The sequence below is a fragment of the Vigna unguiculata genome, chromosome 1 (genome assembly GCF_037176805.1).
Source record: "Vigna unguiculata cultivar grain cowpea cultivar isolate G323 ecotype 2 chromosome 1, ASM3717680v1, whole genome shotgun sequence".
Classification (NCBI taxonomy): Eukaryota; Viridiplantae; Streptophyta; class Magnoliopsida; order Fabales; family Fabaceae; genus Vigna; species Vigna unguiculata.
In genome coordinates, this window is record NC_140792.1 from 5,375,336 (window position 1) to 5,403,136 (window position 27,801).

Below are 27,801 nucleotides of genomic sequence, written 5' to 3' on the forward strand. Positions count from 1 at the left end.
TAACGAATTAAATAGGAATAATGCTTGACCACATTTTACTTAGGTTTTTTTCTATGTTCTGCACTTTTGTTGAGAAAACTTTGCTTGAACTCCCCACGTACACCTTCCTTACTCCCCACATCGACGTCAGCTGTTTATACAGTTGTGTGGCCATATTAAATCCACCTACTTCCGTTCATTGAATTTAAATTGGTCAATTAGACATTGTGATTTAGCAACTACATGGTCAACGGTTTTAAAAGGCGACTTAAGAATAGTTTTTCTTCAATGTTGAAGCAGTGTTGCAAAAGTTAAAGTGTACTCCCCACTTAGGTACGGCTAACTCCCCGCTTTTGTATCAGGTTTATCTTTGGGGTTCTGTGAGGGTCGAGTCATGTTAAATTAAATTATTTGAAAATGGCTAACGCTTGAGTCACGCCAAGGAATTTATTTGTTAACGAATTAAATAGGAATAATGCTTGACCACATTTTATTTTCGTTTTTTTCTATGTCCTGCACTCTTGTTGAGAAAACTTTGCTTGAACTCCCCACGTCAACACCCTATACACAGATCGGACAACCAAACACAGACATAAAATGCTCATTAACCAACCATATCTCTGAAAAGAACAAAAATCACCAACAACCACATCCACAGCCAACTATACACATCCTCTGCGTAATACGACCGAAAAACGTTACCTTTGGCTTAAATAAATTAAATGGCCTCCGCCAAAGGGTCGATTGTACGCTTGGGCTGACGAATTCCTTGTCGTCGACGACTTCTTCTACGACCTCTTTCCGGTAGCCCACCCAAACGGCGTCAATGAATGCAATTATCCACCACTAATCTGCAGTGCTTAACTCTTCTCACTCTCGCATTGCCTGATAACGACCCACCACCCCCACCAACCGAAATGGTTGCCGGAATCTCACTTTCCCCCTTCTCTGTCTTGACTTTCTCACTTCGAAACCACCCCAACCTCACTTTCCCCCTTTTCTCTCTTCACTTTCTCACTTTGTCAGCCTCAATTTCCCCCTTCTCTCTCTTCAGTTTCTCACTGCGCAACGTGCAGGCCTCACTTTTCCCCTTCTCTGTCTTCACTTTCTCTCTCTAACGGACATTTAACTTCAGCGTTGTTTCTCTTTCCGCTGCACGTGCGAACAAACATTTTCAGTTATTAAAAATTAAAAAAACCGCTGCCACGTAAACTGTGTCAAATACTTGTCAAAAATTTTTGTTGGAATATCATTATCCCGTTCTAAAATGCACTCATTATAACGATCTTCCAGTTAAGGCAAATTATTAATTATCAAATAAATTTAATGATAAATAAATAATATTGTCTTTCATAGTAATGTAAAAGTTAAGTTTAAGTTCCAGCAGTGGGTAATTTTTAACCGAAGAATTTAACAAAAAAACTAATGTACAAATTTGAATAACACGTTATTATACTATTTCGATAAAATGCAAAATCAGGATTGTTTATCTGACCCATATATACCTAGATCAGAAGAATATGGACCTAGAATTTTGTGGGAATCATGGATATAAAAGGAGGGAAAACTCAAGAAGATTGGTTGTTTATTATTTCATCCAAGCCATTTTCTTTTGTACTCAGCAAACTTCCATATGGACTGCACTTTTGCAGATAAAAAATAAGGCAAAATATTTAAATGTTAATTTCAATTCATATCATTATCCAGTGAATGCATTGGTGGAAGAAATGAATTTATTTTAGACAACATCTAATCTTCTCTTTTTGTGGGGATCAGTGAATTGAATATCCTCCATGCTGCTCCTCTGTTTCAACACATAGATTCCATTTTCTATAGAGACTGGGGTCACCGCATGTTTGTCTTTTTTATTGAATCTCTGCTTCACTGAGTATGTGATCTCCACATGGTTCCATTCATTTTCTGAAACATATCTGTCAAGATAATCTGAAAAAACTATATGTTGCAAATCGAAAATATGTGTGTGATGAGGGAGCATATATAAATAAGGATCCTCCTCCTCATCAAATGAACATTCAATGCCGTTGATGATCATGATAGGTCCAACAATTTCAACTTGTTCGATATGAGTTTGTCCAATAGCAATACAAAGAGCAATGGAAGGGAATTTGTTGCCAACCCAGAAAGAACAAGATGGTCCCCGACGGTGGTGATCGAACCATTCTGGAAACTTTGCTCCTGACAACCAAAACATGGTGTTCCCAGCCTCATGCAGTTTCTGTTAATCACAAACGATTAATAAGTTTAGCACCATTGCGTACAGTGTCATCATCATCATCATCAAATCAAATACATAACAAAAGTAAAACAAGAGAAAACCTGATTCAGTAAAGTGCTTCTGCAAGAGGAAGTGAAGGATTTACAATATCTTGCTGATAAATGTCGTATGTTTGGTGGAATCCCTCGAATCTCTTGAAGACTATGACAGCTATCTAAAGTAAGCTTGCATAAAGAATGACAATTGCTGATGCATTCAGGAAGAACCGTGAAATTATTCCTTGACAGGTCTAAATCTTTTACATTAGAAAACCATTCAGGAATTACTGGGAAAAAGTCATCTGAGAGTTTGCACCCTGAGAGAACAAGACAATCTACGTTTGAAGACACCATTGAGCTTACTTTTTCTTCCCCCTCAACCTGTTTTGGAAATAGCCATCCTTTAGATTCCCAAGCAATAATCTGGGCCAGTTTTGGCATCATGACAATACTACTTGGTAACCTTAATATTGGACACCAACGCAACTGTAATGTTTGAAGCTCGGTGAGATTATGAAATGAAAATGGTAATTCTTTTATGTGACAATCCTCCAAGACAAGTTCTGTTATCTTTCCCATTTTTTCTAATATTTCTGGGAAGCTCTCGAGACTGTGACAATATGAAAGTTCAAGATTTTCCAGAGAAGTCAATTTGAGGGGAGGAAAACTCCTAAGCTTGCTGCAACCAACAGCACTCAAGGAGTTAAGCTTACCTAGGAACCCGAAGGAGTCATGGATTGTAACTAAACTCTTACAATTCTTGAATGAAACTTTTTCTAAATTTGGCAGCCCAGACACATCAGGTATATGTGTTAAACCTTCACATTCATCAAAATTCAGAAGAGTCATATTCATGAACTTCTGCAGCCAACAAAAAGGACAAATAAGGAAACAAAAATTAACAATTCGGATGGGAGTTGAATATATTAGGTTTGGAAAATGAACTGTTCATACTTGCCTTTGAAAACTCAGCCAATTCGAGTGACCCAAAACTACTTGAAGGTAATTTGCATATGGCAAGTTTCTTTGAACGAAAATCTGGTGGTAGCCCTTGTGAAGGATATTTCAACCATTCCAGTACTCTTAAACTATTTGGAAGATATTTAGGACCTTCCGAAAATTTACCTTTTTTAATGATAAGTGTTTTGAGGTTTTTCATCTTTTTGAAGGCCTTTCTGTTCCATCCTACTATTTCTTCTTTGTCAGGTAAGGAGGAATTCAAACATATGATTTCAATTTCTCCACTTCCCTGATGACAGAAAAGGCACCAATCAAGCACAGTGCAGATATATGTTAGTCTGCGGTGCAAATGCTTAGTTAAATTTACATTACATAATAGTAAAGATAAATCAAACAACGGAACAAACCATTACCGAATTGTCTTCCAAAACTTGAATTATATCTTCTGGTGACCATAATCTACTGCGCTTCCCTGGATTTTTTGGTGATTTCTCTCGGACAATTTCTTTCCCCATGTCTTCTATCAAGTCATGCAACGTAACTACAGAATTATAGCCATATTTAATGAGAGATTTTTCAACTAACACTCCAATATGATATTTCATGCAATCACCATAATGAGCACGAAGAATATCTTCTATCTCTGACAATGCATATCCTTTGAAACAACAAGCAATGTCAAGAAAAACACTCTTCTCTACTTCCTCTAAAGCATCAAAACTTACTTTAAGTACCTCAAGGATTTGATTGCTAGGAATTTTCTCGTACTGTTTGATGGCAGATTCCCATTCTTTTACACTTTTACTAAACAACTTCGAACCTATTACTTCCAAAGCCAATGGATGTCCAGAAGCATAAGCTAGTACACGATCCATGACGTTCAAATAACTTGTATCAACTTCTTCTGTTCTAAAACCTTTCCAACTAAGCAGTCGAAGAGCATTGTTCTTTTCCAACTTCTTCACTTTATATAATTTTTCAACCAAGTGACACGACAACAACTGTTTGTCCCTGGTTGTGATGATGACTCTACTGCCGGGACCAAACCAATCAGGTCTTCCAACAATTGCCTGTAACTGTTCGTGCTTGTCAACATCATCTAGAATCAAGAGAATCTTCTTCTGCCGTAGCCTATGCTGCATCATTGAAATTCCTTGTCTCACACTAGTTATGTTGATATTATTTTCTCCAAGCACTTGAGAAAGAAGGATTCTTTGAAGATGATGTAGGCCGTGTTTGTTTGAATTCTCTCTCACATTTTCGAGGAAACACAAACCTTCAAAATGGTCAGCGATGGAATTGTAGAGTGCAAGAGCAAGTGTGGTTTTACCGATTCCACCGAGTCCATGGATCCCTACCAAGTGGACAACATCATCAGATCCTACTTCTAGAAGCAACTTTACTTCTAGCACCCGCGCCTCTAGTCCAACTGGATAATCCCCAACGTGTAAAGGAGCACGGTTAATCTTCTTAGAGACCAATTCAACTATCCTCTCGATAAACTGGTATTCATATTCCTCCCTGTTCAATCAGTGTCAAATTATATATCCCTTCAAATATGTTTTTTATCGCCAAAAGTAATACAATTACGAGTAAGGGAGGTTATTTTAGCAAAATGATCTCAGAAAAAAAAATATTTATTATTGTTCTATACCTTATAAAGAAAAAGGTTAAAATCCTATTTTAGTCAATTAGATCCTGATTCAATTTAGTTTTTTTTTACTGAGGTTAAAATGTTTTTATAATTTATACTTCTTTATTATTTATACATCAAATCATTTTACATACAAAATAAAATTAATTTGAATCTTTTTAGGTAAAGTGATTTAATATATTAATTTTAACGAAAATCCAATATCAAACTAACCTAAAGACCTAATTAGATCATTTTATAATATTAAAGGATTAGATCGAACCAAATAAACACCAGATATCTAATTGAATTTTTGATAAGAATTAAAACACTTAAAGAGTATTTTAACCAAAAAAACACTTTGAAATTTTACATTTATATACATAGAATTTTGATTCTTTTCATTAATTACATTGTTTAATTTAAGGTTAAAATACCTTTTAGGTATCAGTTTTTCTCAAGTTTTGTCAAATCCATCTTAATTTTGTTTTTGTGTTCAAATATGTCTCAATTTTCGTCAATTTTGTTCAATATTGTCGTTTTTGCTAACACCGTTTAAACCATTAACGGTAATGAATAGTGATTGTCATATGTCACTTCGTGGCTTTTTTTTATATATTTTTTTAATATTTTTAATTATGTTTTAATTTTTTTAATTTTTTTTAATGTCCATGTGTCAACTAGTAGCGTGTCACATATCAAAATCAATGATTTATATTCAATTTATTCTCTATATTTGTTATTTTTGTTCAATTTAGTCATACTTTTGTTTAAAATTCAGCAATTTTGTTCTTCTCAAAATTAGGACCAAATTTAATTTTTATATTGAAGTTATAATCCTAAATTCACATTCTTATTAAATATTTTTTTTAAGGTTATAATTAGTTGAAGGTTATAAAAATTAAATTTGGTCTCAGTTTCTAGAGAGACAAATTTGCTCAATTTAAAACAAAATTGTGACTAAATTGAACAAAAATAATACATATAGAAAATAAAGTGAATATAAAACATTGACAGCCTGAATTGACATATGGACATTTTAAAAAAATTAAATAAAAAAAAAATCATGAAATGACATGTGACGATCATGATTTATTATCGTTAATGATTTAAACGGTATTAGCAAAATAGACTAAATTGACGAAAATTAGATATTTAAGCACAAAAACAAAATTAGGACTAAATTGACAAAACAGGACGAAAATTGAGATAAAAAGTATTTTAACCTTAATTTTAAATCTTGTTACAAGAGAATTTAAATTTATTAAATTTTACAAAGTATTTCAATTAGTAAATATAAAACTTGTCATTTCAACTTTTCGAATATGGACAAAAAATACACACTACATACTTAAATCAAACAAATTTGACTACCAACCACCACTAAATAATAGTCTTAGTCACATTAGTCAACAATCATGAATAAATATCTTCAATAGTATTAACTAGAAAATAACTCGTATCAATTTTCCCTGAAAAAAATCTGATTTGCATCACTCGAAGAAGAAAAAATTCATTGGTGTGAAATAAAAAATCATGCCTAACATCGGTTGAAAAATAGTTTTGTAATGAGTTGAGTTTTTGTTTTATTCAATTTGATCATGAATAAATAATCTTGAGTTTTTATATTGGTAGGAAAGAACTCCATTAATAAATCAACTAAAAATAATAAACATTGACGTTACTAAAAAAGATGTATTTAACATGAGTAAAAAAAATATTGATATTGAGAAAAGAAATTATAACTAATGGTAACTCAAAAATAATATTCATTGATGAAGATAACTCAAAAAGTCTAAAAAATCTAAAGAGAAGCATCAATTTGAGAAAGGAAGGGATACCATAGAAACTTTTTCAAATTTGTCTTTCTTTAAATAGAATTTGAAATTCTTTGATTTTAGGTTATCAAATTAACTTTCTAAAAATTAAGATTTTTCTAAAATTTATCCTAAAAAACTAAACCTTAAACATTTTTCGATGTAAATAAATGTTTGGAGCTCTTTAAATTTGAACAAAATAAATAATTTCTAGGTTATCTGGAGTGATAAATGAATGAATATGGAAGTTAAAAGATAGTACCCATGTTTGAAATGATAGCCAGACAAGTTAGCTGCTCGACGCAGAGCCATCTTCCATTTGTTGAGCTTCTCAATGTTAAGCTCAAAACCCTGACTCATACCTCTGAACCTCTTTTCATGAGCATCCAATGCTTCTCCAAAGCTACCCGTGTGGTGTCGCACGTGGGAAGGAACGACGTCGTAGAAGAGTGGCAAAACCAGCAAAGCATTTCTCTTAGCGTGGGGAAGGATGTAGGCGAGCTCGTTCAAGCAAAAAGAGGAAGAGGCGTAGTTGAGAGAGAAAACGATGATGAAAATTCTAGAACCTTCGATTGCCTTCTCAAGTGCAGAGGTGATTTCGTCTCCTTTGCGAAGCTCCTCGTCGTCGATGAAGGTGTGAATTCCTCTGTCACGAAGGGCTCTGTAAAGATTTCCGGTGAAACCGTAACGAGTGTCTTCTCCTCTGAAGCTCAGGAAAACGTCATAGGTGAAGGAAAAGGAGAATGATGGCACAGCCATGAGAACAACTCAACACAAACAAAAGTGTGTGATATCAATACCTCACATTTTGCATATAGGATAATGTTATATTATATAATTATATATATTAAAATAATTCTCTACTTGAAATATTTTCGTTTACTAAATATTTAAATATTTTCTATTTTTGGTTAAAAATATGTGATTTGATTTTTGTGGTTAACATAATGAAGTTAATGTTATTTTTAATTTTAACTTATCTGTCAAATTATTCTTTCTTCTCCTTTCTTTTTTTTAATTTTTTTCAACTGATCAATGGTTATTTTTATGAGTTTGAAGACACCAGAAATAGAAACAAGTTGAAAAAAATAGAAAAAATAAAAATACAAAATCAAATAATATACTTCCACAAGAATAAAAAATATTGTAAACATTCAATAAAAATAAAATTATTAATAAAAATTTAGTTTATTAATTACTTGTAAATTAATTAAATGAAATATTATATATATATATATATATATATATATATATTAACGAAAATAGTACTAGAGAATGACTTGTTCTATCGCAATAGAAGTGAACACAACCAATATTTTTTTAACCGCTATAATTTCAAATTTTATAATACCCTTATCAAATAAATCAAACTAAATTGTTATGAATAAGCATTTACAATATTATATATGCAAATTTATTTTATAAAAATAAATATTGGGTTTACTAACTTTCTTAAGTTATATTTTTAGTTTCTAAATAAAAAAAGGATCATTTTAACATGCAAATTTTATTCTTGTTAGGCATCTCCAATCTAATAAATTTATCCTCAATGTTTCTTTAATGAAATTTGTAAGACCCTAGAAAATGGCGTGTTAAAAAGTGATAGTGGTTTAAAAATAGTGAGACTCAATTATTTTTTAAGGCATTGACGTTTATAAAGTTGTCTAAACAGGATAACAGGTAAGGGAAGCTAACTGTTTTGCTTGAATTTCGTATAGAAATCATTCTGATGACTTTGAATTGCATGATTGAGTGTTGTATGAGTGCCTGAACTGTGTAATTGAGTGTATGATTGGATTGTTCTAGATTTCTGGACTGTTGCATGTGAGAACAAATTGGGAATCTGGTATCGCCTAAGCGAGCAGCTCTTGCCTGAGCGAAAACACCAGAAACTCATCTCCTGTCTCTCCGAGATCTCGCCTAGGCGAGTCAGTCTCGCTTGAGCGAGAGTCACTCTTGTCTAAGTGAGACAACTTAGCCTGAGCGAGAATTCACCCAGAGTTTGAGTTGTTCTCTATTTCGAACCTCGCTCAGGCGAGAATGACTCGCCTAAGCGAGAGAGCCCTTTTGTCTGGGCGAGACCTTCTAGCTTGGGCGAGAACCTCTACAGCTGAATGTTATTTCTCTGTTTCTAATGGATAAAGCTATGTTTAAATGTTTAAATGTTAAAATGTGAACTTAGTTATGATATGCATGAATTGTTATGACTGATAATATGTGTGGTGAAATAGCATGAAGTTGGAATATGAGAAGATGTGGTTGAACTAGGATTTCAAGGGAAATTCTAAAAGGAATGTTTTAGTGTATGTAAGGACATAAGGACTCAGTTTTGATTGGTATCCTGACACTCCAATAACCATTAAGGCTCATGTAGAATGTAATGAATTATGTCGTGAGGAGTAGCAGAAGGTCCTAATCTGTGGACTCAATTCAGTCACAGACGCGAAGGGAACTTACCTTGGGAGTGGTTGGGTGATAACCCCTTGTGTCCAAACTCTGCAGAGTTTGGGAATAGTCACATGTGCACGCCACCAAGAGATCCAATGTCGCTTACATAATCCGGATATCGAGTCTAGAGTAATATATTTGTACTGTGTTTGTGGTGGCCTATGTAATTCTGGTAAAAATAGGAAAGACTGCATGATTTGTTTATAATTGAATTGCATGATTTTTTCTTATCAGATTAGCTTACCCTTGCTTTCTGTGTGTCTGGTGTTGTATTATTTTCCTTTTGCGATGATCACCTATTTGGTGGGAGCAGATGTGGTTGCAGTGTCAAAGGTGCTTCTGGAGGATGAAGAGCCATCGTTTTAGTGTTGAGGAGAAGGTATTCAGTGGGAGCTTTAGCAGTGGTCAGTTTAAAGTATAGAGTTTATTAGTTTAGTTTAAGTGTATAAGTGATATATTTTTATAGTCATATCTTTTGTAAGACTGTATTAATACATTGTGTACACTGGATTATCTGTTTTGGAACTATGATGAAATTCACTATTTTTATTAATTTTAAGCTGTTGAAATTGGTAAGTTACAAAATTTCTCTTAATATTTAGTATTTACGAATAAGTGTCACTTTTTAAATAATTAGCTAAAAAGTCGTATCATTAATACGAAATTCTAAGCACAACATTTGTAAAGTGCGAGTACAATGTTTTTTTTTATTGCGTGTCTTTTTTTAATAAGATTATTAAAACTTTGAAATCTACATTTGCGAATGATTTTACTATTTGCGTCTAGTTTTAAATCCGTTATGATTTTTAAGTGTGTTTGATAATGCGTCGCAGAATTGATGTTGGTCAGATCGATTTCTTTGTATAACTTGTGTGTTTGGAAATCAATTATATGTCAATCTGACGCCAAACCAAACACACTATAAATCCATATATACATGTTTATGTTTATTTTTATATGTTTTGTTATGTTAGTAAATATACATTATATTAAAAAAATATAATTTTTGAATTTCTATTTTGAGTTCAGTTGTAATAAATGTGTATTAATAAATTAATTTAATTTGTGTGAAGAAAATTTTGTTTAATATATACTATTAGAGTCGTCTAATCAATATATGAATAACTCGTCTGATCTATATTGTTAGATTCGTCTAATAAATACATCGACACAGATGTTTAATTTTTTCTTTATTTACTCATCTAATCAATATATTCATATATTTGTGTACTAATTTTTGTTATACTCCTCTAATCAACATATGGAATTACTTGTCTAATTACGATATAAATAGTCACGTCTAATGTGTATTATTAGACTTGTGTAATAGTTTTACTATATTCTTCTAATCTGTGTATGAGAAGACTTGTCTAATGTGTATTGTTAGACTCGTTTAATCAATACATCGACAAATGCATCTATTTTTTTTTTGCTTTACTCATCTAATCAATTATTCTTATACTTGTCTAATAATTTTTTTTATATTCATCTAATCAACTTTTGGAATGACTTGTCTAATATTTTTTGTCATACTTATCTAGTTACTGTATAAACATTCTCTCTAATGTGTATTGTTAAACTTGTGTATTGTATTGCTATATTCTTCTAATCAGTGTAAGGAAAGACTTGTCTGAAGTGTATTACTAAACTCGTCTAATCAATACATTGACAAACTTGTGTAATATTTATTGCTAGACTTGTATAATCAATATATGGACACACTTGTATAATTGTATTGTTAAACTCATCTAATCAGTGTATATTCAAACTCATATAAGTGTATTGCAAAACTCTTATAATTAGTGAGTGGACAAACACGTCTAATGTGTATAAATAAACTCATCTAATATGTGTATAAACAAACTTATCTAATGTATACTGCTAGACTTGTTTAATCAGTGTATAGACATACTAGTATAGTGTTTGGTTCTATACTAGTTTAGTTAGTGTATGAACATAGTCGTCTAATCAATGTATGTGTAGACTCGTTTAATGTGTATTGCAAGATTTGTTTAATTGGTGAATGAACAAACTTGTTTAATGTGTATTTATAGACTTCTATAATTTGTGAATGGACAAACTTGCACAATGTATAATGCCAAACTTGTCTTATTAGTGTATAGATAAACTCGTTTAGTGTTTGTTGCTAGACTTGTGTAATTAGCATATGTACAAACTCGTATAATGGGTATTCTTAGACTTGTGTATTCAATGTGTGGAATGATTCATCTAATTTTTTTGTTGTACTTATCTAATGATTACATGGACAAAATCGTCTAATGTGTATTTTAAACTTGTCTAATCAATGCATTGAAAAATTAGTTTATAATATTTTTTGTTATATTTGTTTAACCAATGTATTTATAGACTCGTATAACAAATGTATGAAATGACTCATATAATATCTTTTGTTATACTATCTAATTAATGTATGGATTAACTCATTTATTGGGTATTGCTAGACTCGTATAATGATTTTTGTTCTACTTGTTTAATTAATGTATGTACAAACTTGTATAATGTGTATATTACTAGACTTGTCTAATTTTTTTGCTATATTTATATAGTGTGTGTTACTAGACTTAATCAATGTATGTTTAATATATATCTCTAAAATTAACTAATGACAATATAAATTTATTACTGGTATATTTTAAAACAATTAGTTTAGTAGTTTTTACCTTTCATATTTGTCTTATTAAAGTCTTACCTTGTGTTTGGATGGAGCATTTCAACAATGCTTAGAAATTGAAATGCTTTGTATTTGAATTGCTTGTAATTAAATTTCATTCATTTTTTAAATAACTTGTTTGGACAAGGAAATTAAAATACCTGACATTTCAATTTCTTGTTTGAAAAAAAAATTGAATTTACTGTGAGATAAAATTTAATTTTAACAACATTTATTTTACGCTTAATTATGTTTTGAATTCATGATAAAATTGGAAACATGCTCAACAAACCAGATGGGTCGGACAGACCCAACTACGCAACCAGATTGGTTAGACCCGACGACCCACCCGAGCTGGACCGACTGGGAAGCCCAGACAGGCTGGGTTGCCTGATGATCTAGATGCCTGACGGCCCATATTGCACGATTGTGCCGTCAAGTTCGTCAATATGGCTCGGTCCAACCCGTCTAGGTCATTGGCCCAATGCTCCAGACGGGTCCGACGATCAAGATGGGCCCGACGACCTGAACAAGCCCGAAGACATGGACGAGCCCGACAATCCGGACGGGGTCGAATACCCGGACAGGTTCGACGACCCGGACAAGCCCGTACACCCAGACGGGCCCGTACACCCAGACGGGCCCGAAGACCTGGACGAATCTGACGACTAGGATGGGCCCGAGGACCCGGACGAGCCCGACAACTCGGATGGGCCCAACGACTTGGACACGTCCGAAGATCCGAACAGGCCCAACGACCTAGACGAGCCCGAGACTCGAACGAGCCCGACAACTTGTATGGGCCCATTCAAATCGTCAGGTCCGTTCGGGTCGTCGGGACCGTCCGGATAGTCTGGCCCGTACGAGTCATCGGGCCCGTTTCGATCGTCAAGACCGTTCGGGTCATTGGGCCTGTCCGGGTCATCGTTCCCGTGCGGGTCGTCGGGCCTATGCGGGTTGTCGGGCTCGTCTGGGTCGTTAGGTTCGTCCGGGTCGTCGGGTTCGTTCGGGTCGTCGGGCCTATCCGTGTTGTCCCGCACTTCCGGGTCGTCAGGCATGTTCGAGTTGTCAGGTTCGTCCGGGTTGTCGGGCCCAATGATTTGGAAGGGCTAGTTTGGGTCGTCAGGCTCGTTTGGGGCGTCGGGTCCATTCAGGTCGTCGGGCTCGTCTGGGTTGTCTGGCCCGTCCAGGTCATCGGGCCCGTCTGGATCGTCGGGCCCGTTTGGGTCGTCGGCCCGTCCGGGTTGTCGGGCTCGTTCGGGTTGTCGGGTACGTCCGAATCGTCGTGCCCGTCCGGATCGTCTAGAATGTGAGGTTGAGTGAGAAGAATTTCAAATTTCACCTATTTTGAAGGTATTTAAATTTCTACTAATTTAGCTAATTAAAATCCTTCAAAAAAAATGGTTCCATTTGAAATGCTTTTTAATTTCTCTATCAAAACAAAGCATTTCATTACAAAGAAATCTAAATTCTTCAAGAAAATGAATTGCTTCATTAAAATACTCTATCCAAACACACTTTTAAAGTATACGTTTTAAAGTTGAAAATAATAAAAAGTAAATATAAATAATATATAAAACAAAATTTATAATATTAAAAAAAATTATTACTAATATACAATTTAAACCTTTGAAACAAACTATTGAGTACAATGTTCTAATTTATTTTGTTACTTATATAATTATTTAAAACCTTGTACCAATTTCTATGTACACATGAATAATGCTAGTTTTTTTAGTAAATAATATCGATTTAATTTTTACATACTAAAATAAGAAAAAATATTCAACAATGAGAATATTTATATTATAATTTATATAAAAAAATAAATGTAATTTTTTGTTGACAATTTTTTTAAGATAAAATCGTTACATGTCAAAATTTTAATGAGTGTAAATCATTTGTATGATCAAATATATAGTATATTTTAAATAATATTATTTTAATAAATTATAATAAAATATATTTTTATAAATTTTATTTTATTAAACAACCAAATACATTAGAAATCATAAAATTATAAAATTAAAAAATATATAGAAAAAATGATTAATACTTAAATGTAAATTATTTTTATTTAATATTTTTTTGTTATACTTTTTCGGTGCTTGTTGTTAGACTCAACAAATCTTTATACACATAATACATATTTGTAGATTCATCATATAAATATATTAGTAATATATTTTAAGACAATTACTTTGTTAGGTTTCAGTTTTTGTTTTGGTTTATTAAAGTCACAAACACAATTTGAACTTAGTAAAAAATAAATTAAACGAATATAAAACAAAATTTATTATATTAAGAATTGTGATATTTGTATTATAAATATATATATTTTAAATCTTTAAAATGAATTATTAAGTACAATATTTTAATTTAATTTGTTACGCAAAAAATATAATGGTTTAAAATCTTATTCGAAGTTTTATTTATACATAATCCATGCTAATTTTTTATTAAATAATATAAGTTTAAAAATAAAATATATTTTTCTAAATTTTATTTATTAAATGATCAAAGTAATTATAAATTATAAAAAGATAAAATTAAAAAGAATATATAATGTAAAAAATTAATATTTTAAATATAAGTATTCTTTAATAATTTATTAAATGACTAATTAATTAGAAATTATAAAAGAATAAAGTTAAGAAAGAAAAAAATAATATAGAAATATATTTTCATTTTCCTAATGAGTGTAAAAATAAAATAAACGGTTAAAAAAGTATAATAAATTCTAGATGTGACAGCAAAATAAATATAAGTAAAACAATTAATAATGTCAAATAATTAAAGACCAAATTTTTGAATAATTGTTAATAAAATAAGCATTGATAGTAAAGTAAGTTTTCTTATTTTCTTTTCGTAGATTTTAGTTGAACATATAATAGATTTTTAGAAATGCATATAATGGATTACATTGATTAACAAAATAATTTAAACTTTACACTTAATTGACATTTTGAATATTGAAATGAAAAATTTAAATTTGAGAAAAGAATTATTATATTAAAGAAATAAAATAATAATTTATTAGATATTAAATGATATAGATGCAATATATTATTATTGTTAGAAAAGAGTAAACTAATAGACAATTTTGTATATGACATTGTAAACCATTTATATTATATATTATATACATACATATATATATATATATATATATATATATATATATATATATATATTTTAAAATAATATTATTTTTAAGAAATAAAAATACAATATATTTTTCTAAATTAAATGTTACTAATGACCAAGTAATTATAAATCATAAAAATTTAAAATAAAAATAAAAAAAATAGTAAAAATATTAATACTTTAAACATAAGTTATTCTTTAATAATTTATTAAATGACCAATTAATTAGAAGTTAGAAAATGATAAAATTAAGAATGAAAAAACTGTATAGACAACAAATGGTTTTAAAATAGTTTAAAAATAAAATAAATGAATAAAACAGAAAAATAAATTCTATGTACATTTGATAACAAAATAAATATAAATTAAAAAGAAATTAAAAATAGAATAAGTGGATAACTTCCATTCACATGGAAGCAACATAAATACAAATAAAAAGTAAATTAAGAAAAATTTCAAATAATAAAAAAATAATAACTTTTGGGTCATTTATCAATAAACTAAACATGGATAATAAAATAAATTTTTTAACATTTTTTTCTTATATTATAATAGATAATATATAATAGATAATTCCTATGACTAAAAAAAAGAGAAAAAACAAAAATTGAAAATATCAAATGACAAAAAAATTGAGAACTAAAACATTTCATTGCGGTGTTCAAAACCGATTATCTTATATATAAAATATATTAATACAGATTTTTCAATAGGATTATAAAATTATAACATTTATACAAACTAACTACAAAATCAAAAAGGGATATATATACACCAACTATTCACTTACAACAACTCTTTCCCAACTTAATAGGTGGCTCCTCATCCTCCAGAGTTAATAACACTTTTATAAATTCAAATGTAAATTTTAAAAACAATTTTATAACAAGTTAAAATAAATATTTTTAAAATTTTAAAACAAAATATAAATAAAATAATAAAAATATAAATTTAAATAAACTTAACATTGTTAAAATATTTAATAAAAATATCATTTTTATACAAAAATCATTATAACATCTATATAGAAGTAAATTTGATCTCAATTTGTAGGGGATGGAATTTAAAATTTTTAAAAAATTGGGACTAAAATCAAATAAAAATAATAAATATAAAGAATAAATTGAGATTCAAATAATAACTTGACAAATATTACGATATTAACTTGACATGTGACATATGACATTTACTTAAAGTTGTTAAGTCTAATAAGAATGTCTTAATTGTTACTCTTTTACAAAAATACATACCTAATTAAGACTAATAAAAATATGATAACTTAATTGAGATTTGATAAAAAAGCGAAGATTACGAAGTATTTTAACCTATTATAATTAGACAAAAAACAAATATGTAAGAAGGTATCCCATGTTCTTTTTTTATATTATAACTAGATAATAGATAATAAATTTGAGTTGGTTATGAATAATAATTAAATATTCAACACATCTTTTAAATAAATTATTAATGTAATGTCCCATTTAATTAATAAGCGTAATTAAAGAAAACGCTACACATAAATAGTATAACAACGCAGTCCTAGGGTCCTTAATGCTACCCCTACAAAACTAGGCATACCACGACGCCAACAGAAAACAGTTGAAAAGTCTAACAGATGAAGTAGAGTAATAAGCAGAAAAACAATACATGGGTCATAGCCCTAAAGAAAAGTCCATCAAGAAATAAGGTCCAGTCTACGCGGACTATGCAGCGCAACTATCACCTCCCTGTTGCCCACGGGTGTTCCTCGCATCTGCTCACACCAACAAGTTGATGATCATCACAAAAGAGAGTACCACACAACAGAACACACAACAACGAAAGTAGGGTAAGCTAGAACACAAAAGATTTCATCCATACAATCAAATATATATAGTCACAATCCCATATACACACATCAACCAAACATGTTATGACTTTCCAAACAATACACTAAGACGCGACTCGACTCATCCGGATACATATAACTTGGTCAGATTCAACGGATGCTTCCACTTGTGGTGGATACCTCTGCTCACCCCGAGCTATTCACCCCCAAGCTATGTGTTTCAAGTGTTACAATGAATCAATTTCCCTCACCACAAGGTTAGCCCTTAATGAATTTCAGGCCTCCTGCTACTCTCACCACAGGAGTCAATCCGCTCTAGATGAGACTAACTGACTCCTTAGAGTGTCAGGATGCAACCTTACCTTAAATCCTTACCTAGTTATACAGATGGGGCACCACCATAGACACCCACTAACAGGGACCATGGAATTACGTCCCGACCACTGAAGCGCGACCCTGAAAGTCTCACCTAGAGACTCCAAGGAATTATGCACTGACACAAACTAAACATATTCAACCAATCAGGAAAGATTCATCATACAGATTATACATGCATATCGCATATTAGTTCTTCATAATCTATCCCTTTCATTTTTCCAGTAAATCCATACTGGCTCATCATCCTCAACCAACATAGTGAAATTCCATCTCATGTCAATGTCGTGTCAATTTAATACCAACCCCCTCATTCATTTCACATGCAGAAGTTCACGCCCAAAACCATCATTTATAATTCATGAATCACATCACTCATGCATATTTATTTGTCTCATGCATTTAACACAATAATCAACATCCAAGCAAGCATAAACCATTTCAGAATTTCAGAAACAACCACACAATCACACTGTCTCGCCCAGCTCCTCGCTCAGGCTGAAGGGTCTCGCTCAAGCGAGAGGCTCTCGCTTAGGCGAGCCCCCTTCGCCTAGGCGAGGGCTCGAAAAAGGACGCAGGAGCTCACACGGGATCTCACTTAGGCGAGACCCTTCTCGCTTGGGCAAGACGTTCGCTCGCTAAAAAACTAAGCGGGTCGCCTGGGCGACCTATCACGTAAAAAAGGTCTGGGCGAGTCCCTGTCCATCTCACCTAGGCGAGACTGGCTCGCTTGGGCGAGATTATCAGGTCTCGCCACTGTTTTCCTGCAACAGCCACCCACACCAGTCCAAAGCAACAGATTCATGCATTCGCAGCTAACATAACATCACACCAAACACATAATCTCGAAATACAGCCAAACAACATGAAAAAACGGAATATATGATTAAGCCATAGCTTCCCTACTTGGAAATGGCTAGCACGAGACCTCGACCCTAAACAGCGGAAAGCGGCAGCTCAAGGAGCGACTTAAGGTGCTGAAAGAAATGAGAGACAGCGGGTAGTGAGTTATCCAACTTAACAGTAGCAGAACTATGAGCACGGATGAAAGGATACTTACGTAGAGAAAAAGAGCTGGTTCGAACTTGTGTGCTCACGGTGGTGCCAAACCCTAGCAGAGATAGAAGGACGACTGCAACTCTTAGGACCAGGAACAACTTTTCTGAAAATGAGAAGGAGTGTTAGGTTTAGGGCAGACCTAGGGGCTTTATCTGTTGGGTCAGCCTTAGGCCCACTTACAAAGACAACCCCTTTAATTTAGGGCAGATGGAACAACACAATTTTTAATGGGCCTTACAATTACCCAAGTAATTAAAAAAATCACATATATACTAAAAACATTTAATAATAAGGTTAAATTATGTCTTTGGTCAATATTTTCGTAGTAAAATATCGATTTGGTCCCTATATTTTTATTTATCCCAATTTGGTCCCTATTTTGAGAAATTTGATGTCTTCAAGTCATTTTTCGTCAATGGTGCAATAACAACGTTAAATAAGTGTCAGATGTCCATTCCTGGATTTTTTAATTTTCTTAATTTTTTTTAAATTAAAAATTTGCCATGTGTCAAGCTTACATCATGCCACGTGGCAGAGACAGTGTAATTTGGTTGTGGCAGTGCCACATGTCACTGTTATGCCAGGTGCCATTTCCTCCTTCTCAATTTGGTTCTTGTATTTTTATTTTTGTCTCAATTTAATTTTAATTTTTGTAAAAATTGAATAATTTTGTCCCTTTCCAAATTGAAACCAAGTTTAAATTTTTATATAAATTGTACACAAATTTTTTTTATCAAAATTGATATTTCTAGTAAATATTGTTAACAAGATTAAGTTTATTTAAATTTATATTTTATCTTGAATTTTATTTAAAATTGTTTTAAAGGTTTTAATAGAAAATAATGCTAATAAAAAAATCAATAAATTATATAGATATTTTATTATATCATACTCTAATATTATTTTTTATTTGATTTTATATTTCAATTAATTGTATATTTTTAATTTGTGTAAAGTTCATTATTTTTTATACAAATTGGTTTAGAAAAACAATTATATAAATTCAAATGTAAAATTTTAAAATAATTTTAAACAGTCTATATAAAAATTGAAAATAAATAAATTTAAAATTTGAAAACAATTTTAAATAAACTTGAATTGGAAACACAAATTTAAATAAACTTAGTTTTGTTAAAAATATATAATAAAATTATCAATTTGAATAAAAATATAAAATGTAATAAAAAATTGAGTAACATTTATATAAATATTAATTTTTGTTCCAATTTAGAGAGGGACAAAATTGCAATTTTTTTTATAAAAATTGAGACTAAATTGATACAAAAATAAAAATAATACATGACCAAATCGAGAACGAGGAAATAACACATGTCATAATAGTGACATGTAACATTGTTACTACCACATCATATTGTCATCGCCACATGACACGACGTCAGCTTGACATGTGGCAAATTTTTTATTTAAAAAAATTAAAAAAATCCAAAATCTAACACATTTCACCTATTTAATGTTGTTACTGCACCACTAACGAAAATGACTTGATTACATCAAATTTCCTAAAATAAAAACCAAATTAAGATAAATAAAAATAGATAAGCTAAATTGATATTTCATCATGTGAAATGGAGATCACAAATATAATTTAACCAAATAATAAGTATGAATTTTATTGGATTTTTTACATAGTTTTTACGATGTAATCAATATATTCTGCTTCTACAAAAGGTTAAATAGAGAGTTTTAAAATGCAAAAACTGTTTTTAAAATTATAATTAGCTTATTTTAGTTTCATATACATTTTTTAAAATATAAAAAATGAATGATTTTTGAAAAAAAAAATCCACCGCTAAATAATTAGCTATTTTTCATAAAATAATATAGTGTGTCGTAGAACGCATTATTCTTCCAAGAACTTCTTCTATCTTCCTCCTTGTGTTGTGCATGTTATGATGCTAGGTCTGTAGAAACATTTACATATGAAAACTTCCTTTCATCATTTAAATTTTTAACTTGTGGAAAACTTTTCCATTTATTATATAGTTGATGGTTTAGAACTAAAAAATAGATTCCCTTAACATTGAAAACATAAGATTATATTTAAAAATCACTTAAAGCAAGAAAGTTGTATAGAGGAGAAGTTATGTATAAAACAAGTTTATGTATTTATTAACCTCGTTTTGACTTCTAAAATTGGACGTGGAAAATAAATTTTATACAAAAAATTTTACATGTCTCTTACTTTTTCTACATCGTTCTAAAACCAATTAAAAAAAGTATTTTCTATTTTTTTATTGATCCATACAATAATTATTTTATATTTTAATATGAAAGTGTTATTTCATTAGTGTTGGATGGATGTTGAAAAAAAAAGAAAAAAGATGTTTGTTGCATAATATATATTCGAGATCATCGGGTATCCAAGATCATCTCAACTCATTACAATTTACAATTATCATTTCACACTATATTAGCTGTTTTGATATCATCCTAGATTGTGCTTGTATGGTCGAGGTCGTTTCAGAGAGTACTATGTTGTTCAGGACATTATGGAAAGAGTTATTATGCATAATAAATTGTTTCTTATTATTTTTTTTCTTCCATTTTTTGTAAATTATTTTTTGTTTAAAAAGTTTATGATTATCAAATAATTTTAATTACAAGTAAATAAATAATATTTTCTTTCATAGTAATGTAAAAGTTAATTTCTAGTAGGGCATAATTTTTAAATAAGCTCTTCAAAAAAATATTTAATTTTTAACTGATGAATTTAACAAAAAAACTAATGAATAAATTTGAATGAAAAGTTATTCTATAATTTGGATAAAATGCAAATATCTATCAGCAATGTTTATCTAACACATATATATACCTAGATAGGCGGAGCATGGACCCAGAATTTTATGTGAATCATAGATAGAAATGGAGGGAACTCAACAATATTGGTTGTTTACTATTTCATCCAAGCCATTTTTTTTATACTCAGCAAACTTCCACATGGACTCTGCACTTTGCTACTAAAAAGAAGGCAAAATATTTAGCTGATGATACAAGGCTGATTTCAATTCATACCATTATTCAATGAATGCATTGCTGGAAGAAATGAAATTGTTTTAGACAATCTCATATACTTCATGAGCCTACAATGGGTGGTTTTTACTACTCTGGATCAACATCTAATCTTCTCTTTTTGTGGGGATCAGTGAATTGAATATCCTCCATGCTGCTCCTCTGTTTCAACACATAGATTCCATTTTCTACAGAGACTGGGGTCACCGCATGTTTGTCTTTTTCATTGAATCTCTGCTTGACTGAGTATGTAATCTCCACGTGGTTCCATTCATTTTCTGTAACAAATCTGTCTAGATAATCTGAAAAAACTATATGTTGCAAATCAAAAAGATATGTGTGATGAGGGAGCATATTTAAATAAGGTTTTTCCTCCCCATGAAGCGAACATTTGACGCCATTGATGTTTATGATAGGTCTATCAATTGTAACATGTTCCAAATGAGCTGGTCCAATAGCAATACAAAGAGCAATTGAAGGGAATTTGTTGCCAACCCAGAAAGAACACGATGGTCCCTGATTGTGGTGATCGAACCATTCTGGAAAGCTTGCTCCTGACAACCGAAACATGGTGTTTCCAGCCTCATGCAGTTTCTGTTAGTCACAAGTGATTAACAAGTTTAGCACCATTGCGTACACTGTCATCACAATCATCATCGAATCAAGTACAATAATAAAAATAAAACAGGACAAAACCTGATTCAGTAAAGTGCTTCTGCAAGAAGAAGTGAAGGATTTACAATCTACTGCTAGTAAAAGTTGAATGTTTGGTGGAATCCCTCTGATCTCTCGAAGACTATGACAGCCATCTAAAGTAAGCTTAGATAAAAAATGACAATTGCTAATACATTCCGGAAGAACCGTGAAATTGTTCCATGACAGGTCTAACTCTTTTACATTAGCAAACCATGCAAGAGCTATTGGGAGAAAATCATCGGAGAGTTTGCACCGTGGGAGAAGAAGACAATCTACATTTGAAGACACCATTGAACTTACTTTCTCTTCAACCTCAACTTGTTTTGGAAATAGCCATCCTTTAGATTCCCAAACAATAATTTCGGCCAGTTTTGGCATCATGACTATACTACTTGGTAACCGTAACATTGGACAGAAACGCAACTGTAATGTCTGAAGCTCAGTGAGATTTTGAAATGAAAATGGCAATTCTTTTATGTTACAGTCCTCCAAGACAAGTTTTGTTATCTTTCCCATTTTTCCTAATACTTCTGGGAAGCTCTCGAGACCGTAACAATATGAAAGTTCAAGATTTTTCAGAGAAGTCAATTTGAGGGGGGGAAAACTCCTAAGCTTGCTGCAGCCAACAGCATTCAAGGAGTTCAGCTTACCTAGGAACCCAATGGAGTCATGGATTGTATTTAAACTCTTACAATTCTTGAATGAAATTTTTTCTAAATTTGGCATCCCAGATACATCAGGTATCTGTGTCAAACCTTGACATTCTTCAAAATCCAAAAGAGTCATATTCATGAATTTCTGCAGCCAACAAGAAGGACAAACAAGGAAACAAAACTTAACAATGCAGAAGGAAGTTGATTAATATATTAGGTTTGGAAAATGAACTATTCCTACTTGCCTTTGATAACTCAGCCAATTCGAGTGACCCAAAACAACTTGTAGGTAATTTGCATATGGCAAGTTCCTTTGAACGAAAATCTGGCGGTAGCCCTTGTGAAGGATATTTCAACCATTCCAGTACTCTTAAACTATTTGGAAGATATTTAGGACCTTCCGAAAAATTACCTTTTTTAATGATAAGTGTTTTGAGGTTTTTCATCTTCTTGAAGGCCTTTCTGTTCCATTCTATTATTTCTTCTTTGTCAGGTAATGAAGAATTCAAACATATGATTTCAATTTCTCCACTTCCCTGATAACAGAAGAAGACACCGATCAAGCATAGTGCAGGTATATGTTAGTCTTCAATACAAATTTAAACATTACATAATAGTCAAACATAAATCAAAGTACGAAACAAACTATTCACGAGTCTCACCGAGTTGTCTTCCAAAACTTGAATTATATCTTCTGGTGACCATAATCTACTGCGCTTCCCTGGCCTTTTTGGTGATTGCTGTCGGACAATTTCTTTACCCATGTCTTCTATCAAGTCATGCATTGTAACTCCAAATTTCCATTTGTATTTTATGAGAGATTTTTCAACCAACACCCCAATATGATATTTCATGCTATGACCATATTGGGCACGAAGAATATCTTCTATATCTGACAATGCATATCCTTTGAAGCAACAAGCAATGTCAAGAAAAACACTCTTCTCTACTTCCTCTAAAGCATCAAAACTTATTTTAAGCACCTCCAGGATTTGACTGATAGGAATTTTCTCATACTGTTTGATGGCAGATTCCCATTCTTCTACACTTTTTCTGAACAACTTCGAACCGATTACTTCCAAAGCCAATGGATGGCCAGAAGCATAAGCTAGTACACTATCCATGACATTGGAGTAACTTGTATCAACTTCTTCGGTTCTAAAACCTTTCCAACTGAGCAATCGAAGAGCATCGTTCTTTTCCAACTTCTTCACTTCATATAATTTTTCAACCAAGTGACATGACAACAATTGTTTGTCCCTAGTTGTGATGATGACTCTACTGCCGGGACCAAACCAATCAGGGCTTCCAACAATTGCCTGTAACTGTTCGTGCTTGTCAACATCATCTAGAATCAAAAGAATCTTCTTCTGCCGTAGCCTATGCTGCATCATTGAAATTCCTTGTCTCACACTACCTATGTTGATATTATTTTCTCCAACCATTTCAGAAAGAAGGATTCTCTGAAGATGATGTAAGCCTTGTTTGTTTGAATTCTCTCTCACATTTTCAAGGAAACACAAACCTTCAAAATGGTCAGCGATGGAATTGTAAAGTGCAAGAGCAAGTGTGGTTTTACCAACTCCACCGAGTCCATAGATTCCTACCATGTGGACACAATCATCAGATCCTACATCTACAAGCATCTTTACTTCCAGCACTCGCTTTTCTAGTCCTACCTGATAATCCGCAACGTGTAAAGGAACACGGTTAATCTTGTTAGAGACCAATTTAACTATCTTCTCGATAAACTGGTATTCATATTCCTCCCTGTTTAATCAGTGTCAAATACATATAAATATATTGAATTTGAATTTCTTTCATTTTACATTGTTTAATTTTTAATTTTGTTATAGCATAATTTAAACTTATCTAAGTTTATAAAGTATTTCGATTAGTACTAAATATAAAAGTTATTACAACCACCACTAAAAAATATAGTCTCACACCCACACTAGTCTACAACCATGAATAAATATTCTCAATGATATTAACTAGAAGATTCTGACTTACGTCACTCAGAATAAATTATTTGGTGTCAATGAAAAGTCATACCTAACATCAGTTGAAAAATAATTTTACTAGTATTGATTAGAATTTTTGTTTATTCAATTTGGTAAATAAACAACTTGGACTTATCTAACTAAAGAACAATATTGACCTACATAAGAAAAAAATTATAATGTTGGTGAAAATAAATCAAAATAACCACGATCCATTTTAATATATATGAAAGAAACTTTCGTTAATATTAGTAAAGAAAAACGATATTAATGAGTGGTGGTAACTTAATTTAACTTACATCATCTCGATAGAAGTCAATTAAATGACAACATTTTAAGCACCATAAATAAAAAACAAAAATATGAAGAGAAACATGAATTTGAGAAAGGAAACTTTTTCAATTTTTTCTTTATTAAATAGAATTTGATAGTCTTTAATATTAAATTATCCAATATTGCTTCAATAACTTTGTAAAAATTAAGTTTGTTCTAAAATTTATCCTAAAAAAAGTTCTCCATTGATACACAGAGTAAACCTTAAACTTTTTTCGAGGTAAATAAATGTTTGGGTCTCTTTAGATTTGAACAACATAAATCATTTCTAAACAAACTTTGAAATTCTGTAATATCAAATCATCTAATTACTTTAACAAATTTCTCAAAATTAGGTTTCTTCTAAAATTTAATGTTCTGTTTAAATTTGAACAAAGTAAATCATTTTCGAGGTTATTTGGAGTGGAAATTAATGAAAAGATGGTACCCATGTTTGAAATGATAGCCAGACAAGTTAGCTGCTCGACGCAGAGCCATCTTCCATTTGTTGAGCTTCTCAATGTTAAGCTCAAAACCCTGACTCATACCTCTGAACCTCTTTTCATGAGCATCCAATGCTTCTCCAAAGCTACCCGTGTGGTGTCGCACGTGGGAAGGAACGACGTCGTAGAAGAGTGGCAAAACCAGCAAAGCATTTCTCTTAGCGTGGGGAAGGATGTAGGCGAGCTCGTTCAAGCAAAAAGAGGAAGAGGCGTAGTTGAGAGAGAAAACGATGATGAAAATTCTAGAACCTTCGATTGCCTTCTCAAGTGCAGAGGTGATTTCGTCTCCTTTGCGAAGCTCCTCGTCGTCGATGAAGGTGTGAATTCCTCTGTCACGAAGGGCTCTGTAAAGATTTCCGGTGAAACCGTAACGAGTGTCTTCTCCTCTGAAGCTCAGGAAAACGTCATAGGTGAAGGAAAAGGAGAATGATGGCACAGCCATGAGAACAACTCAACACAAACAAAAGTGTGTGTATGAAAATATAAGGGTTACCATAACAATATTTATACGCAATAATCATAGGATACCGCATGGAATAAAGTACGGAGCACTAAAGCAAGCATATAATATTTTTAGATTGGTTAGGATATTAATTAGTAAGTATTCTTTTTGGTGTCAAAATAGATCATACAAAAAAAAGTAAGACGCGTTTCTTTCTTTATGACAACTTGAGTCATGAGTTAATGGATAATGGAGATTAGAGAAGAAAACCGTGCGTTGAACGTTGATGACCGAGTTGAATATGAAAAAAATAATCCCACAAAATCAAATAATAGAATAGATAAAATAATTATTTTGTATTTTATTTTATTTTAAGTTTATTAGGAAAAATATTTTAATTATTATTTTACTTGAATATATAGACACTCTATTTACATATTTATATTTAAGAGTTGTGGTTATGTAATATTTGAATGAAAATTTTGATAATGTAAAACAAAGGTAAATAGTCAATGAAGTTTACCGTAACATATATTAAAGTTGTGGATTCGAAATATCCAACTATTATATACACTTTCCATAGAACGGTACAATTTTATGAATTTACAGAATTATTTTGAATAAAATTGAAATAGATGTTGTAAGGTGTGGGATTAGAGGGGTGAAAGAGAATGTTCAAGAAAATTCACTAGAATAGGTTCTAATATGGTTCTGATACTATATTGAAGTGAGCTTTAAACTTAATTTAACTCTATAAAACGATTTATAAGGTGAGATTTGCACTTTATCTATATATTATAAAAAAAATACTGTTATATGAAAAAAACAAAACTATGTACAATATAGTTACGGTTATTTTTTATAGGGTTAATTATGTTTTTCGTCCCTCAAGTATTATGCGATTTTGTTTTTAGTCCCCCAACTAGCGTTTGCTCCAATTTGGTCCCTCATGTTTTGAAACGATTGGAAATAGTCCTCCTTTTTTTACGCCGTTAGTTTTGTTTGACACCTGGCAAACAGACTGCCACGTACGGATCCCGTTTTAAGCTGTGTAAGTGGACTGTGTTTCTGCACGTGCTAATTAAAGAGAAACTTTAATTAAGTAAAACGAAAATGTTATTTCTTCAGTGGGAGAGTTATTTTGTCTGAATTAAGTGGGCTGTGTTATTTAATTAAGTTGTCCGAATTAAAAGAGAAGGTCGTTGTTCAAATTAAAAAGAGAGGAAAGGTCGTATCTTGAGTGGGAGAGTTATTTTGTCTGAACGAAAGCGTTGCACAGACCAATCCAGGGCTTGAGGGAAGGGATTAAACCATTACACAACAATCAAGAGGTTGAGGATAGGGATTAAAGCATCGAAGAGTATAATTGGGAGGTTGATGTAAGGGATTCAAGTATTGAAGAGTAGAATCACGACCTAAGGTAAGTTCGTTCCTTCATGTTTTTATGGATACTTGGTCTGGTTTGGTTGCATTTTTTGGTTCGTGTATGGTTGTATTTGTTTAGTTTGTCTATTGATTGGAAATGTAGGGCTGGAAATGGGGTTTGCAGTTGCTTTTCATCATATGGGTCGGTTCGAAAGGAATAAGGGATTAAAATACGTTGGGGGTGAGATTCATGTAGTTAAAGGGATCGACCCCGATTTTTGGTCTTATTTTGAAGCATTGGGCATCGTCAAAGAGTTTAAATACGGGGATGATGTTAAACTGTGGTGGAAGGGTTCAAAAGAGAAGCTATTAAACAATCTACAAATGTTGAATGATGACAAGGAAGCAATGGCATTGGCTAACTTTGCAGAGGAGACTAAGGAAGAGGTTGATATATATGTTCAACATGTACCTAGTCAGCCTAAAGTCGTTCACTTTATTTGTGATGGTGTAGCAGAGGAGTTAGTGGCCGAAGAAAATGTTGTACACCAAGAGGAAGTACTGGTTGAAGAGAGTGTGGTAGGAGAAGAGGAAGAAGTGGCTGCA

The 27,801-nt window shown here is 31.9% G+C and overlaps 2 protein-coding genes across 4 annotated transcripts; both read right to left on the reverse strand.

The window, feature by feature from the left end:
- Window positions 1-1,547: 1,547 nt before the first annotated feature.
- On the reverse strand, window positions 1,548-7,471 carry LOC114195336 (disease resistance protein RUN1-like). 2 transcript variants are annotated; one of them, XM_028085763.2, is made up of 5 exons: window positions 6,926-7,468; window positions 3,627-4,734; window positions 3,212-3,502; window positions 2,317-3,114; window positions 1,548-2,215 (listed from the first exon to the last, which is right to left on the reverse strand). In XM_028085763.2, exons 1-5 carry the CDS (start codon window positions 7,420-7,422, stop codon window positions 1,718-1,720), a joined length of 3,192 nt encoding a protein of 1,063 aa, XP_027941564.2. In that variant the 5' UTR covers window positions 7,423-7,468; the 3' UTR covers window positions 1,548-1,717. The 2 variants fall into 2 exon arrangements, with proteins under 2 accessions (XP_027941564.2, XP_027941590.2); XM_028085789.2 differs by lacking the exon at window positions 1,548-2,215 and having other exon boundaries at window positions 2,320-2,634; window positions 2,967-3,114; window positions 6,926-7,471.
- A 13,571-nt stretch (window positions 7,472-21,042) lies between these two features.
- On the reverse strand, window positions 21,043-25,879 carry LOC114195320 (TMV resistance protein N-like). Of its 2 annotated transcripts, none has more exons than XM_028085743.2 (5): window positions 25,334-25,879; window positions 23,233-24,340; window positions 22,816-23,106; window positions 21,918-22,715; window positions 21,043-21,815 (listed from the first exon to the last, which is right to left on the reverse strand). In XM_028085743.2, the coding sequence occupies exons 1-5, from the start codon at window positions 25,828-25,830 to the stop codon at window positions 21,312-21,314; spliced, it is 3,198 nt and encodes a 1,065-aa protein (XP_027941544.1). In that variant the 5' UTR covers window positions 25,831-25,879; the 3' UTR covers window positions 21,043-21,311. The 2 variants fall into 2 exon arrangements, with proteins under 2 accessions (XP_027941544.1, XP_027941550.1); XM_028085749.2 differs by having other exon boundaries at window positions 23,233-24,249; window positions 25,334-25,584.
- Window positions 25,880-27,801: the final 1,922 nt, after the last annotated feature.

Excerpts from the sequence above, each read along its gene's own strand:
- LOC114195320 (XM_028085743.2), bottom strand. The coding sequence starts at position 25,830 with ATGGCTGTGCCATCATTCTCCTTTTCCTTCACCTATGACGTTTTCCTG. Across the intron at positions 22,716-22,815 it reads AATTGGCTGAGTTATCAAAG|AAATTCATGAATATGACTCT; the intron begins GCAAGTAGGAAT and ends TGTTGGCTGCAG. Across the intron at positions 21,816-21,917 it reads GAAGCACTTTACTGAATCAG|AAACTGCATGAGGCTGGAAA; the intron begins GTTTTGTCCTGT and ends TGTGACTAACAG.
- LOC114195336 (XM_028085763.2), bottom strand. The coding sequence starts at position 7,422 with ATGGCTGTGCCATCATTCTCCTTTTCCTTCACCTATGACGTTTTCCTG. Across the intron at positions 3,115-3,211 it reads AATTGGCTGAGTTTTCAAAG|AAGTTCATGAATATGACTCT; the intron begins GCAAGTATGAAC and ends TGTTGGCTGCAG. Across the intron at positions 2,216-2,316 it reads GAAGCACTTTACTGAATCAG|AAACTGCATGAGGCTGGGAA; the intron begins GTTTTCTCTTGT and ends TGTGATTAACAG.